The sequence below is a fragment of the Phanerochaete carnosa genome (genome assembly GCF_000300595.1).
Source record: "Phanerochaete carnosa HHB-10118-sp unplaced genomic scaffold PHACAscaffold_2, whole genome shotgun sequence".
NCBI classification, from domain to species: Eukaryota; Fungi; Basidiomycota; class Agaricomycetes; order Polyporales; family Phanerochaetaceae; genus Phanerochaete; species Phanerochaete carnosa.
In genome coordinates this window covers 705,709-719,999 of record NW_006767629.1, presented here as the reverse complement: position 1 = coordinate 719,999, position 14,291 = coordinate 705,709, and the positions used below count along the sequence as shown (strand labels likewise).

The 14,291-nt window shown below is 51.0% G+C and overlaps 5 protein-coding genes across 5 annotated transcripts; 2 read left to right on the top strand and 3 right to left on the bottom strand.

Annotated features, from left to right (window-relative positions):
* Positions 1-657: 657 nt before the first annotated feature.
* On the top strand, positions 658-1,757 carry PHACADRAFT_191255 (uncharacterized protein; the record flags this gene model as incomplete). The annotated part of the gene is made up of 5 exons (XM_007391474.1): positions 658-708; positions 759-966; positions 1,014-1,102; positions 1,162-1,365; positions 1,458-1,757. 5 exons carry the CDS (start codon positions 658-660, stop codon positions 1,755-1,757), a joined length of 852 nt encoding a protein of 283 aa, XP_007391536.1.
* A 1,949-nt stretch (positions 1,758-3,706) lies between these two features.
* PHACADRAFT_249084 (glycoside hydrolase family 92 protein) lies at positions 3,707-6,008 on the top strand. Its single transcript, XM_007391473.1, has 12 exons — positions 3,707-3,875; positions 3,930-4,018; positions 4,072-4,175; positions 4,230-4,263; positions 4,321-4,456; positions 4,516-4,534; positions 4,595-4,704; positions 4,765-4,926; positions 4,979-5,081; positions 5,141-5,231; positions 5,287-5,437; positions 5,493-6,008. Exons 1-12 carry the CDS (start codon positions 3,717-3,719, stop codon positions 5,898-5,900), a joined length of 1,566 nt encoding a protein of 521 aa, XP_007391535.1. The 5' UTR covers positions 3,707-3,716; the 3' UTR covers positions 5,901-6,008.
* Positions 6,009-6,033: 25 nt separating this feature from the next.
* Positions 6,034-7,303, bottom strand: PHACADRAFT_169427 (uncharacterized protein; the record flags this gene model as incomplete). The annotated part of the gene is made up of 7 exons (XM_007391472.1): positions 7,146-7,303; positions 6,999-7,017; positions 6,699-6,804; positions 6,613-6,642; positions 6,523-6,560; positions 6,126-6,202; positions 6,034-6,063 (listed from the first exon to the last, which is right to left on the bottom strand). The coding sequence occupies exons 1-7, from the start codon at positions 7,242-7,244 to the stop codon at positions 6,034-6,036; spliced, it is 399 nt and encodes a 132-aa protein (XP_007391534.1). The 5' UTR covers positions 7,245-7,303.
* Positions 7,304-8,687: 1,384 nt separating this feature from the next.
* PHACADRAFT_249079 (uncharacterized protein) lies at positions 8,688-11,863 on the bottom strand. The gene is made up of 11 exons (XM_007391471.1): positions 11,663-11,863; positions 11,467-11,609; positions 11,283-11,415; positions 11,093-11,233; positions 10,726-11,039; positions 10,546-10,671; positions 10,074-10,495; positions 9,884-10,021; positions 9,680-9,832; positions 9,141-9,620; positions 8,688-9,081 (listed from the first exon to the last, which is right to left on the bottom strand). The coding sequence occupies exons 1-11, from the start codon at positions 11,855-11,857 to the stop codon at positions 8,906-8,908; spliced, it is 2,421 nt and encodes an 806-aa protein (XP_007391533.1). The 5' UTR covers positions 11,858-11,863; the 3' UTR covers positions 8,688-8,905.
* Positions 11,864-12,379: 516 nt separating this feature from the next.
* PHACADRAFT_249077 (uncharacterized protein) lies at positions 12,380-12,957 on the bottom strand. The gene has a single exon (XM_007391470.1). It carries the CDS (start codon positions 12,933-12,935, stop codon positions 12,396-12,398), a length of 540 nt encoding a protein of 179 aa, XP_007391532.1. The 5' UTR covers positions 12,936-12,957; the 3' UTR covers positions 12,380-12,395.
* Positions 12,958-14,291: the final 1,334 nt, after the last annotated feature.

The window sequence follows — 14,291 nt, the reverse complement described above, 5'->3', positions numbered from 1 at the left end:
TAAAAATATATAGATTGGCTGGATTACAATGGACAATGCAACAAACAATGACACCTGCATGGAGGCTCTTGAGCAAACCTTGCAAAAGCGTGGAATTGCTTTTGACAAGCTTCAACGTTGCATTCGGTGTGTATATTTCAATAAATCAATTGCAGTTTATTGCTCAAAATAACTGTTGCTGCTTTCCACATGTTGTCAACTTAGCATGCCAAAGTGTTCTTAGTGCTATAACTGAACTTGAGTATGTCAAGGAAATGTCGCAAGATTTCGAGCCAGAAAAGTTTTTGCCATGCAATTTTCTTGACGCAGTTAAACTTGACCCTATCGCAACTTTACGTTCTCTCATTAGAGTAGTAAGTTTAATTTAATCTATACAAGATAGTGATTTGCCTTACCTCAATGTATAAATTCGTGCATCTGCACTGCGTTGCCAGCATTTTATGCAGATTTTAGTCAACATGAATATGGCCATTCTGCAGCTTTTCAAAGACGTTTGAGACACAGTGGTCATCAACATATCTCATGATAGATCAGGCTATTCTACTTCGTGAGGTAACAATTTATTTTGGCATACTGTATACTTTCAGGCTTATTTATTTATAGGCAATTGAACAATTTCTCTATGGTTCAGAGTTTGCAGAACTTCGCAAGTATAGCATGAACAATGAAGAGTGGAAAGCTTTGGAAGTATTCCACGAGATCCTTCAGGTAAGTTTAGTTTTCTTTATTTATCCAAGTAATAAATTAAACATGAATAGGTTCCACATGCGTTTCAGCAGCTTTTATCTTCAGAATCTACGCCAACACTCATTAGTGTTTTACCTGCATTTGAAGCCATGAAGCTATGCTGGCAGGAGCAACAGGCAAAAGTATCCAATGCAGCTGGAATTATTCAGCAAGGTCTGGACAAGCTTGAAGACTATCGTGATCGCAACCACAGCTGTAATGCATATACTTTGGCCACTGGTAAGCACAGCTTTAAAGCTGCTGAAATCTGAAGCTAAGTTTATTAGTCATCAATCCTGCATGTAAGCTGGAGTGGTTTGAGCAAAACACTTCACCAGCAGAAGCGGCTGCAGCAAAGAATCTATTTTTAGCTGAGGTGCGCTTTTACTCATATTTTAATCTTCATTTCTCTCTATATTAACATTCATTTTACAGATGCGCAAGTATAAATCCAAGATGGCCCCTTCGGCCTCAGCTCCGGCAGCTGCAGTGATTCAAACACAGCAGCAAAAGGCCTACGACATTTTATTCAAGGGTAAAGGAAAAGGTCCATTGGCTGAGCGTTCAGTAGAGCAAGAGTGGTATGCATACATTGCAGAGCCCACAGATGGATTTGTGGATGCTATCACATACTGGAAGGTGAATGTACACTTACTGAAACTTGTGCCATAATTTTTCTCTCCATTTTTCTCCATTTTTTTTCGAAATATTGATTTATTTTCACATTTTAGGCATCTCAGACCAGGTTTCCAACCATCTATGCCATTGCAATGGATATTCTGCCTATTCAAGCCTCTGCTGTGCCCTGTGAACGTGTCTTCTCATCCGGAAAGATAACAGTCACAGACCGGCGCAACAAAATCGGTGGAGAACTCATAGAAGCACTGCAAATTCTCAAGTTCAAGTTCAAGCAAGGCCATTCTCTGTCTTTCACACATGGTTTGGACATTGGAGAGGAGCTCAAGAACTTGGAGAGCTGTGCAGAAGAGTCTCCAGAGGAGATCAGTTCATATTTAGCATCACTCAAGTAGGACAAGCAATGTTACGATGAATTCCGCGGTACCGGTGTGAACTACCTTCCTTTTTGGGAGGGACGATCGGCTGCAAGCCGCTGCTCAGCCATAGTCGCTTATAGTCGCGGCTGCACTGCGGCTTGACTTGACTCGGCTGATCCCAAAAAGGAAAAGCCGTCCAAAGTCAAGTCACAGCCAAGCCGTGTCAAGCCGTGGCAACACTAGCTGGCGCCATTCAAGGCAACCTTGTCTTTCAAGTTTGTGTTTACACCATACGCGAGCCTGTGGTAATCCAAGCTTCCAGTCGTGCATGGTGGCTGATCAGTGCAGTAGGAGTATGAATGGCTTAGCCTTTAGAGCCTCGCGTTTGGAGAAGATTCTAGCCTTGCGTCTGAGGGAGAGTCTAGCCATCGTGCAGACACGGTGTTTGTAGGCCCTGGGTCTTGTTTGCTCCAGGATAAGCAGCTTTTTGAAATGGATATGTATGCGACTCTTATCTTCGGCCGATACTGCCCAACAATGCCAATTTTCGCACGGTTTACCGAGTGTTGACTCCATTGAGTCGGACTTTCCCCGAGTTGCTTAGCACTAGTGAAGTTCGTTCCACCTTCGCACCAGGCACGGGCGATTCCTGGTTTCTTGGTTCTTGCCATATGCTTGCAAGAGAACGTGCCGTTCCACCACACGTCTTTGTAGGTCATCTGTCCTCTCGCGCATCAGCAGAAAATGAGGGGCACGTTGGTTCGAGCTACCGGAAGCCAGATGACATCAGCTGAGAAGGCTTGATGCAGATATATGTAGGTGTTGCTTGAGGGCGTCCAGACGAAATCTCGACCTACGTCAGAGTCACTACTGCTAGTAGACCGACAAGATGGGTCGCCGCTGGAGCCTCTGTTGCCATCTCGCCACCGTTCTATGTGTACAGTTCGGTATAGCATCAGGTGGCCCTCTTACGGACCTTGTTAACCTGTTCATCGGAACCGCGTCCGGTGCTAACGGCGGCAGCGGAGGCAATGGCTTCCCTGGCGCGGCCATACCTCATGCTATGGTCAAGGTACGTTTGGATCCTCACATCCTAGTCCTGTCCTTTTGTTGAATTTTGTGTATAGGTTGGTATAGATGTAGACGAAGTACCGAGGCAAGCGGGTTACATAGCTGATAACTCTTCAGTCACCGGTACGATTGCTCCGGTTACCATATGTTCACGAGCTCAAATCTCTGCAGGAATATCCCTCATGCACGACGAGGGTACGGGAGGAAACACGGAAGGCGGTTACGGCTTCTTTCCGCTGTTTCCTCTTGCGAACTGTTCTTTCGAGAGCTGCCCGGTTGGCATCGAAGCACGCAAGGCTTTACGTGCCGCTGGTACAGATGGTAAGCAACACGTTTAGCTAAATGTGGACATTGAAAGATTCGTGTGGAGGTAGCGGCTTCCCCAGGATACTTCACGACTACGTTCGTCAATGGCATCAAACTTCAGACGACGTCAACTCGCAGAGCAGGTCTTATTCGCTTTACCTATCCTGATAATCTCAATGGAAGCTTCGTCGTCGTCGACCTCACCAATGATCTCCAAAGATCATTTGAGGGAGGAAGCATCGATCTGGACGTATCTTCCTCTCGAGTCACGCTTACTGGGACATTCTTGCAGGTAAATATAGGCGAACACTCGCTTATGGTACACGGCTGACGACTTATTGTCAGAGTTACGGCACTGACAATTATACTGTTCACGGCTGTTACGACTTCGCCCCTCCAACAAATCACTCTCAAACGCTGGCACGTTCCGGAACCTATCAGTCGGTCTCCGCGTCCGATGCAACTGACATTACGATCTCCTCGAACATCACCTCTCTGTCCTTCCTGGGTACCTCCTCTCCTTCTCCTATCCAAGCTGGCGGACTCTTGTCATTCTCGTTCCCTGACACTACGGCCTCACGTTCCGTCCTTGCACGCTTCGGTGTTTCGTTTATCAACATGGCCCAGGCATGCTCCAACGCAGAGAGCGAGATACCAGACTGGGACTGGGACGCTGTGCAGAACGCTTCCGTGGACAAGTGGGAAGATATCCTGAGCCGTATCGAGATCGATACCACGAAGGAGAACTCTACGGTCGTCGAGCTGCTGTACTCATCGGTGAGTACTCTGGACTAGAGGTGCTTCGTCGACTGATGCTCACATCTTCGATAGCTCTACCGCTCTCAGCTCGTTCCCGCCAACCTAACCCACGAGAATCCGTACTGGGAATCTCCTTACCCTTTCTACGATGCCTTCTTCTGGTACGTGGTGGAAAAGCCTCATAGACCCTCCGCTGTGGCTTATAAATGTCCAGCTCCTGGGATACGTTCAGAACCGTTCATCCCTTGCTATCTCTCACTTCACCTGTAGAATGGGCAGAGATAGTAAATGCTTATGTCGACGGCTGGAGGCACACAGGTGATAACGAGGCTGCTATGGGAGCATCGGACCCATTTGACGCAAGTTCCACAGGCTATATACCTGAGTGTCGCGCGAACACCAAAAAGTATGCGCCGTCCTCTACCCGCTCTACAGTCACGTTCGCTGATTATACGGTTCACAGAGGGTATGTACAGGGCGGGGACGACGGAATGCCCATCCTGGGCGATTTTGCTGTCAAGTATGGCTCCAGGGCTTCGGAGCTGGGCGTGCCCATCGACGACCTGTATCAAGCACTCGTAGACACGGCCGAAAATACAGTAAGTCCGGTCATCCCTCGACTTTTAGCAAATATGTCCGGGACTGATTCCTCTGGCAGCCTCCGGACTGGTACATGGGTACGCGCCGGCTGGGGTATCCGAAGAGATCTTTGTTCTAACGCTCACTCGATCTGACAGTCGGTCGCCAGAACACAGCATGGAAAATGTTTGACTACATTCCGACAAACTGGACGGACCCTTCGGGTGCGACAGGATTGATGACGCGCGAGGCGTCTCGCACGCTTGAGGTACGCAAAGCCAATATACTCAAATAATTTCGTGGAGGACTCATGGTATGGCTCCGGCAGTACGCCCTTGGGGACTTTGCCGTGCGCCAAGCTGGTGTAGCCCTCAACAAGTCCCTCGACGACATCTTCAAGTACGGCAACAGGTCTATGGGCTTCGTCAACGTCTGGGACCCCAACGTTACCAGCGATGGATTCACCGGGTTCGCCCAGCGAAGGTTCGCGGTCAGTACGCCTAGGCTCGTCTTCGTATGAGGCGCTCAATCTATACGAGCAGAATGGGACCTTCGCATTCAGTGACCCTGTAGACTGTTCGCCACTTGATACTGTCGGTCATTCTTGCGCGCGGGGAACAGACAACGATGTCGGTTTCTATGAGTGTAAGTCGTATTTAGTTGACCCGTGAACCTCAAGGGCAACTCATATTTCCTCCCCGCAGCTTCTTCATGGGAATACAGCTTCTTCGCGCCTCACTCAATGGCGACTGTAGTTGAACTGATGGGTGGAAACGATACCTTTGTCAGCCGAGTGTCAATGCCCTATCTTATGCCATGGGTGTGCTCCTCTGACCGCCTCATTTTACAGGGAGCACTACTTCACCAAGGGATATTTCCTCGCGGGAAACGAGCCATCTTTTGAGATGCCCCTTGCCTATCACTACGCCAACAGGCCCGATCTTTCTGCCCTTCGTATGCGGGAGGTTGTCTTCGAGAACTTCAACACCGGAATAGGCGGGGTACGTGGCAATATTGGGGCCCTGAAGACCTAAAAAGCTGATATCTCGCGCATAGATCCCCGGAAACGACGACAGCGGCGCCATGGCTGCCCTCCTGTCCTTCCACATCCTGGGACTGTATCCCGTCCCATCCTCGAAGCAGCTCCTGCTCAACTCTCCGCTCGTGTCCGCCTTCAAGCTCCGGAACGACTTCTTCGGCACCACCACCACGTTCACCGTCTCCGGCTTCGATCCCGCGTCCGTCGCACCGACGCCGCCGGAGACGGCGCGCGTCTACGTGACGAACGTGACCGTGAACGGCGTCCCGCAGAAGTCGATCTGCTGGCTGTCGTTTGACGATGTGGTCGGCGGTGGCGAAATTGTGATTACTGTCGACTCCGATGCGGACGCCGCGAGTGCCAGGGGTTGCGGAGGAAATGGCACCTTACCGGATTCGCTTGCTACGGGAGGCTTCCCCATCTAGAGGTAGCACAAGCACACAGGCGGACGCAGTACATATACATATATTGGATTTGTACACTAGCGAGACATACAATTGGCTGGGTGCGCTATTGTGCCTCCCAGTCTCCGCGAGAAAATTCCATGCGGTCTGGGACTCAGTCGCAGAAAGTGATGGCGAGGTTGACCTGATGACAACCATTTCAGCAAGCTTATAGAAAGTAGAAACCATGGGAGTAGAGATACTAACATTGTCTCCCTGGCACGGGACCTGGACGTGAGTGTCGTTCGGATGATGGAAGGCGGTTGGACAGCTTGGGCTGGTGCCTTGGGTCCTGCACTGGGTGGTAAGCGCACTTTTTTCCGGAGTAAAATTAGCCAAAAACTGATCCAACAAGGCCCCAACTTTATCCGGTTTTCACCTGAAAAAATCGAAGGCAAAACTCATTTTCCCGCCAGTTTTACTGTGTTTTAGACCCTTTTGGCTGGTTTTGCACCGGTTTCTCCTCAATTTGCATCGGCGTAGAATCGAGGAACAACGGGGCCTTGTTTAGCCACTTTTGTCTGAGTTTTCTTGAGAAAAAAACTGCGCTTACCACCCTGTGCTGTCAGTTTTGTAATCACAAGGCACCTGAACTCGCACGTACAGTCGGCTCCCAATTTATCGCATCCGGCGCCGAAGTAGCTGCGAGTACATGTTAGTAAGTGTGACGCGCAGTAATTGACGTGCATCGTACCCGAAGCCAGAGGTAACTGAGAAGGTATGACTGCAGATTATATGGGGTTAGCACTTCACCCGGACACAGAGGTTGTATGACCGCACGGAGGAATAAGGGAGATGTCAGTGCTAGAGCCGGACCCAGGGGTCGTCGGGTTCTTCAAAGTAGTCTCGATAAGCGTGCAGCCCTCTCCGTTGTCGCCGCAGCTCCCTATAAGAGGACATGCAGGTTAACAAGTCAATCGAAGGCACGGCGAGAAGAGTGAACGGACCAATCTGCAAGAAACTGGAGAGCAATATATATATATATATATATTGCACTTTCGGAGAGTAGTAAATGACGTACGCGATGGCGGAGATGAGAGGACCATTGATAGTGAAGTCCCCGCCAGTAGAGTGTCTGACCATTAGCCTTGAGGAGAGGCTAAAGAAGCAGTTCAGCGGGCGGCCTGTGAAGCCATTACGACAGCTTACAGCCCCCCTGCCGCAGCTGTACAAGTATGACGCGGGTTGTGAGTATAGGATGGGTAGTATGCAAGTCGAACTCAGGACCTGCTTGTTCTGGAAGTGGACAGTGTGGATCTCGGCGTTAGCACCAACGAAGGCAACGGCGGCAGCAACGAAAGCGGTGAAGATAGGAGAGTAGAGCATGTCTGTGGATTGTGTGGTGGTAGAGACTGGACGAAAAATCTGTTCTGGTTGTCAAGACTGCTCTGGTTCCTTTTAATACCTGCCGCAAAGGTCAATACTGAAACAACTTCGCAGGTGGAAAGGAAAGGATATACCTGCGTTCCAAACATCTGAGTCGTCTGATGGCATGGGGATTACGCTGTGCTGCGCCTATCCGGTGACAAACGCAGGGTCACAAGGTTTGAACAGTGTCCGGCGATATGCTGCCCGTCTTGTCAGACTGAGCTCTATAACACAATATTTAGCAAGTATGGTTGTGGTCACTTGCATCTTAATTGGAAAGACGTTTGACAATGCATCAGAACTGTCATAGTGTGCACTTTGAATAACAGATAGTGGAGTGAGCACTGCAGAGTTACAAATACTCCGGAGCTCACCTTCTTCGGTTCCGTTGAAGACGGCTGCTAGTCTGCATTCTAAAATATTGAGGATAGCAGCAGTAGCTATTCGGTGACGGTGGAATGCAGTGTAAATGAGGAGGCGGCGTTGATCAAGTACCTGCCACGGATGTTGGCCAATGATGGCCATGGTTCGGAGGATGAAGTTGGCAATGATCCTTGAAAGCTGCAAGAAAAGACTTCCTCACTTCTTCCTAAGTATTTATACTACGAGCATACCGTGGAACGACGCCTAGCCTTACAATATCTCTACACCGATCTTGCTGATTAAAAGTTACTGTGCGTATCTGTGGCGGCCTAAAGAATGGATTGCCCCTACGAGAGTGCCGAGTCAATGCATATATCGAGCAAGCTTCATCCGCCAGCTAAAATTACCAGTGTAAGGCACATGCCTTGAGCTATGTTGAGCTCAGAGCCACCGGGTGTGAGCTTCGTCCGACGTCGGACCCCCCGCGAGCGCCCTTCCACATTGCCCCGCTCCCGCGATCACTGCGCACGATCTTTGCAGGAAGCGGCGGAGCTCGTCGTGACAAGCCACTGGCGTCGCGCTCGCATAGAGTCAATAAACCAAGTAGACTGGGATCGGATCACGATTTGCGAGACCTGAGAGGGCCCAAGCTTCGCGAGACAAGAGGCGGTTCAGGTATCCTGATCAGCCCAACTACCAGCTACAACTCGCCGTGTATTCGTGCCAATTCGTGTGGCATATGAGGACCTGCCCTTGCAGTAAGCACAGACGAGAAATGCGGTTAGAGGACTTAAGCGCTTACTTCCCAAAAACTATCTATATTCATTCAAGTTAGCCATGTCTCACAACATCCACCATCCACAAGCCGGCAAGTGTAGGGAGTGCGATGCATGCATACCAGTATGTCGAGACACCATTCTTTGTAGAGATTGACATTTTACCAAGAGGACCTATGGCTGAAGCTTGTGCCGAAATGATATCCTCTACGTCCTATGTCTGAAACCTACATTAATACAGTGCAATCACGCACAGATTGAACGAATTCTGTGTACATTGATGGCCAAGAAATTGAATCGAAACCTTTGCTTAGTCCTTGAGCACCCAGTCATGAAATTTATACGTAGCTACGATGCAAGGAGATGTGTGAATCCGGGCCAGTAGATACGACGATTGCACTTGACGCAGACAGTCTTGCGGATTTGGCTTGAGAGAAAACACATGAAGCACAGGGCACGATCAGTAATCGGAGAACGTTGCTAATATCGACCTCGTCGCCCACCGCCAGGGCCCGTGTATGGACTATAGTCGGGCGGAGGGCGGCCCCCGCCCCGCAGGGGAGGCGGCGGCGACCTCGGACGAACCGCACCAGTCGAACTCGGGATGACGGCCCCACGGAACACTTGCATCAAGTCATCAGTCCGGAACACAGGACCTGCGTGCGGGAATGCGTGAGCAGCGGCGCATGCAGTGGAGGACTGGAGGCGGACGCACCATCAAACGACGATGGCGAGGGCAGCATGCCCACGAACCACGACAGCACCGGGGGCAAGGTCACATTCTTATCTTCGTCACGCTCTCTGTCGTACCTACGGCCGTGCGGTCCGTCACGCTCACGCTCACGGTCCCAGGGCGACGGCGAGCCATAACGGCCCCGCCCACGGCCGTCACCCAGTCTTTCTCGGTCATGACCTCTTGTCGGCGACGCTGGCCGCTGCCGCTTCGATGGCGGGTAGTCAGCGCTGGACCGTGACTCATCACGACGGCGGTGGTCGGGCGACGGCGGTCTCTTCGTAGGTGCCTGTTGCGCTGCCTGGCTTGACTGCTGCACGATCGGGCTGGCAGACGGCTGCACCTCAGTCTTGTTTGCGCTGCCGCTTCCGCGGCCGCCGAAGGTGAAACCCAAGTCGCGCACAGCGATAGCATCACACCCTAGGTACTTGTGTCGTTCGGCAAACCTCTTGATTGGTGGATCTATGCGCGTACGACACAGACATTGAAGCGCGCGCTTAGAGAAATGGATGTGCACGCACCTTGTGGGTAAACTTCACCAATTCGCTTCTCGAGCAAATGACATGCCTCGAGAGTTCCATACTGATACTCGTACCGCGCCCACCTATCCCATATGGGCCGGGCTTTCTCGGGCGGAAAGTTATTCACAGCACGCTCGAAGAGAGCACGGGCATCTACACGTACAATGAGCTGAACAGAACGCGAAAAAAATGAGGAGCACCTACTGGCATCGTCGTTGATGGTGATCAAGAAGCCGAGATACCGAAGAGCTAGCTCAACCTCATCAGGGAAGGTTTCCATACCTCTTTCAAATATACGGCCGGCGACATCTGCAGCCTTGGTGCAATGGTATTCCATCAAAGCTGAAAATACAGCTCGGCAACAGGTCTGCGATTCAACTAAGTCATAACTCACCTGCTGCTTCGTAGACCTCCCATGGCGTCCACCGGTCCTTTCTTGACTTGCCAAACACTGTCCTTGCAGCCTTGACGCCCTCAGCTCTTCGCGCGAACCTCATGTACACGATCCATGCCACGCCGAATTCTGTTCTTCTGTCACGCAGCTCTTGGTCCTTGGCCGGCTTAGTTTCTTTATGTTCGCCACCGTTCGTCTGCTGTGAAGCAGACGGTGGTATGACGAATGAATCCTCAACACCAACAGGGGTGGACGGCTGCTGTGACTGATCAGGCGACTGGGACTTCACAGCATTCAGCCGGGCCTCAGCAGCCTCAAGATTCTTGCGCAAGCCAATGAAGAACTTGTCGAAGGTGGCATGCACCTCCTCAAAACTGCTGTTTGCTTCTTGCAACTCGACATACGCAAAATTGAGAAGGAAACTGGGGATCGTCAACTCCTGTGACGACAAACAAAGGCGTATATTGCTCACCTTGTCGGGTTGGCCTCGATTCCAGATTTCAGGATATTGAGTGCCTCGTCCTTCTTTTCTTTACGTTTCGCTTCTTGGAGGCTCTGATCGTCGCTGAGCGACATTGTCCACACGTACGCCATGAACCTGAGCAGTTATATTATCAGATCGAACGTAGCTGATGAAGACGGCGGGATCTACCAGATTTCAGGGTAAAAGCGCATGCGTACGACCGCCTTGCGATACACGCTCTGGAGACGGCTGTGTAGCTGAGCCTTGTCCTTCTCCTCAATTTCGAGAGGATTGCTTTCTTCCCATTTGAGATATGCTCGCCAGCGGGCAACGAGAGCCTTCTCTCCGGCGGCAAACGTCGGCACGCGAGGCAGCCATATTGAGCTGCGATGCTTCGATGGCGGAGGCGGTGGAAACAGTACAATAAGGTGTTCTTGCAACGTGTTCAGGACCGTTCTAGCTTGCATGTGCGCTGGAGTAGCGTCTGAGATGAGTTTCTTGGCCTGCCAGGTCCAAAAGGTGAATATCGACTCTTTTGCGCGAGTTCATCACGGACCGTTATCTTATTCAGACCATTCTCCCATTCTTGCCACTCTTCCCAAAGACGTTTCACATTTTCCGTCGGGATCTGCACGACTCGTTGATAAGCCTTGCGTATCGCGTCGTTCTTCTGGCCTTCTTCCCAGGGCGTCGTAGCCTGCGATATGGTTGAATACATATATGCGCCACAGTAACGACCGACACACATCAAGGTCCTTTAGGAACTGCAGGTAGTCGCTCCACATCGAACCGCTCTCCTTGTCATGACCAATGTGGTTGAGTGCGAACTCATACGCTTTCCGGACCGTGTCCTTAGTTGCGGCCGCCGTGTTCATTTGCCTGCAATCCTCGTTAGGATGGGATAACGAATGTGTGGCCACGCCGACGTACTGAACATAGCGTAAGTAGTACTTCCAAAGGTCTACAAACGGCGACGTCTTGAGAGAACGCTTAAACAGTCCTTCCGCGTACTGGTATTTTGTTGGCGAGCTCGACTCGAGGACGTGCCGGATATATGGTATCTGTGCGGACGACTATTCACAATTCAGCCGAAGAATCACAACTTCAAGTAGCTTCCAACGCTAACACTGTTCGGAAATGCTTCAAGCAATGCCTCGTATGTCTGGTTAATCCTCTCGAAGTCCTTACTTTCCTCCGCGACGTCGACCAGCTTCAACCATGCATCGACATCGCGCGGGTTTTCTTTGACTTGGGTCTGCAAAGCTTCCGGCTCCGAAGACTGAGATGCCGACGAAGAACTCGCCTGAGAATCTTGAGACATGACTCGAAAACGAGATGGGAGGAGGAACTGAGGCTGCCGTCCGGACGCGGTTGGGGGAAATCAAGACATGAAGACTTTTCCGAGGTAACTCCCGGATATGGACATATCCTCAAAATGCCGCCCGGTGATGTCTCTCAAGAGTTACTGGAAGACGAAATTGTCGTATAAGCTGAGGGGATGTTCGCTTGGTATCAAGTTATTTTAAAGAGATTCATATTGCTGACAGATGAACCTCCAGTTGACCAAGCGGTTGTAGGCGAGACTTCGCCACGGAAAGCTCGGACGGCAGAGGCTCGAATACAACGCACATCATCCACGAAGGTAGTATTGCCCCGGGGCTATGAGTCGTCTACGGGTCTTTTGGCATTGTGCCTCCCGGCTAACTCGGTAGGAGATGGGATCGATCCCACAGCCTGCTGCAGCATCTCCCAACACGGCCCGAGCGCAAACCGCTCCCATCTACACCGCCTGGGAGGTCAAAGTCAGTCAGCTTCCGTTGGGCGGAAAAGATAGGTTCAGGGCGCCATACCTTCGCTGTTCAGAGCTCTGATTCAACAGAGACAACGCCTTCGTGTATCAAAGATCGCTCTGTCCACCCAACCGTCGCCATTATTGGCACCATTTTCGCCACCTCATACCACCACTCCTGCTCGCCTTCTGAGTCGCTCTCAAGCTCGTCCATCAGCAACATGATCGTGCTGACCTCCGCTTTAGGGTAGGTAGCGGCTATATATGCAGCTATGTGTGGCCAACTTTCCTCCGAGATCGGGTATCTTTCCAGCACCAGACGAATAGGCTCCGATGATCGTCCTGCAGGAACAGGATATTCAGGCAGGATGGACGCGTCAATTGGTATGCTCAGGGAGGTAAGGTCCGGAAGATAGAGTGCACAGTCACCAAGAATCTCTATGCTCGAGAGTGATGTTGAGTTTTCGAGGTCAATCCTTTGCAACTCAGACCATGATATGCCAAGGTCACGACGGAGGAGCTCTCGAGACCAGTGGTACCCGGAAAGCGACACACTAAGATGCCGGAGAGATTGCAGGTGGCCGAGAGGACTTAGGCTCCACTGTGGCATGCTTTCTTTGGCGACGTCGTCTCCCTGAATCGTGAGCTTTGTCAATCGGTGAATAGAGATGGTCTCCACGAGTGTATTCAGATGCTGCGTGTTGGACAATGGCCCTGTATCGCCGAAAGATAGAGAGAGCGAATACAGTTTCTGCGCGGGAACCAGACGAAGGAGAGCGTTGGTGACGAGCACATCTTGGATATCATAAATTTCCAAAGTGGTCAAGTGTGGGAATGTGTCCGCATTGGTCAGGCTACAAGGGATGACAGGCATGGTTTTGGGAGCGGTGATGCTGAGGCTGGCGAGGAAGGATGACATCGTGAGGAATGTGACTATTGTGGGCGTCAGCAACGGAGTCCTCCTTTCCAGTGACCGCAGCTTCTTGAAGCGGGGGAGAGCAGCGAGCAAGTACTCATCCCAGTTCGCGATTGAGAGTGTGTTTAGCTCGGAACATTGGTAGCTCAGAGACCCAACAATGGATCTAGAGATGTCGATGGCATATGAATTTAGAGAGAACCGCTGGAGTTTGGGGCTCAGCAACACAGGCATGTAGGGTGAGGTATCTAGGAGTATTTCGCCGCCGAGGAAGGAGAGGCTCTGGAGGTTTGTGAAGGGTGACGAAGCATGTGGCAGGCACATAAAGATCGTTCGGAGGTGGTTTATCGAAGGGCTTCGTCGAAAACGCAGCTCCGTGATGCGAGAAGCATTGACCATGAACCGAGACCAATCTTCACCAATGGGGCATCGTGTTATCTAGCATGTATATAAAATATGCGCAAGGATACAGCATACTAGTTGAATGGAATGCTTACAATGACACCAGATCGCCCACGTTTCTCCCACGCATCGGAGGGTAAACATTTCATTAATGGCCCCAAATCCGCGAAAGAAGACCATAAGGCATTCATTGCGGGTTCGTTGAACAGTTTGCAAGTGCGGGCCATCGAGGCTTGTGCCTTTCTGGGCGAGAGATCGCCCCTGTCCTCGGAATCGGCTAAAGCATCGACGATAACGCTCAGGATTTCTGCTACTTGCAAACAGCGATGCATAATGAAGAAGCGGCGAGTAGAACGGGCGTTGGCTGTGGTGGCTGGCTATGAGCCTGAAGCCAGCTTACATTCGAACGTGAACGTGAAGAATATTGTGATTGCGCGCGTGAAACGATCAATCGGGCTGGGTCTGGAATTGAAATTTAATGAGAATCTGTGAGACATATGCCGGGTAGTCGGCGCACGTCCGCCAGGAATGCCACTAATAGGTGAGAAACTGCGCTATACGATGCTGCTTCATACGAGACACGAGGCTCTGCCACGAAGATTTGTATGGACAACTTTACTAGCACACGCCTCAACAACGGACATAGTA

What these genes read in the sequence shown, in the direction of transcription:
- PHACADRAFT_249084 (XM_007391473.1), top strand. Translation starts at nt 3,717, where the DNA reads ATGGCCCAGGCATGCTCCAACGCAGAGAGCGAGATACCAGACTGGGAC. An exon ending in AGGCGTCTCGCACGCTTGAG is followed by an intron (nt 4,705 to 4,764) that starts GTACGCAAAGCC and finishes TGGCTCCGGCAG; the next exon opens with TACGCCCTTGGGGACTTTGC. An exon ending in GATACCTTTGTCAGCCGAGT is followed by an intron (nt 5,232 to 5,286) that starts GTCAATGCCCTA and finishes CTCATTTTACAG; the next exon opens with GGAGCACTACTTCACCAAGG.
- PHACADRAFT_249079 (XM_007391471.1), bottom strand. Translation starts at nt 11,857, where the DNA reads ATGTCTCAAGATTCTCAGGCGAGTTCTTCGTCGGCATCTCAGTCTTCG. An exon ending in TTGAAGCATTTCCGAACAGT is followed by an intron (nt 11,610 to 11,662) that starts GTTAGCGTTGGA and finishes AATTGTGAATAG; the next exon opens with TCGTCCGCACAGATACCATA. An exon ending in ATGGTCTGAATAAGATAACG is followed by an intron (nt 11,040 to 11,092) that starts GTCCGTGATGAA and finishes TGGACCTGGCAG; the next exon opens with GCCAAGAAACTCATCTCAGA.
- PHACADRAFT_249077 (XM_007391470.1), bottom strand. Translation starts at nt 12,935, where the DNA reads ATGCCACAGTGGAGCCTAAGTCCTCTCGGCCACCTGCAATCTCTCCGG.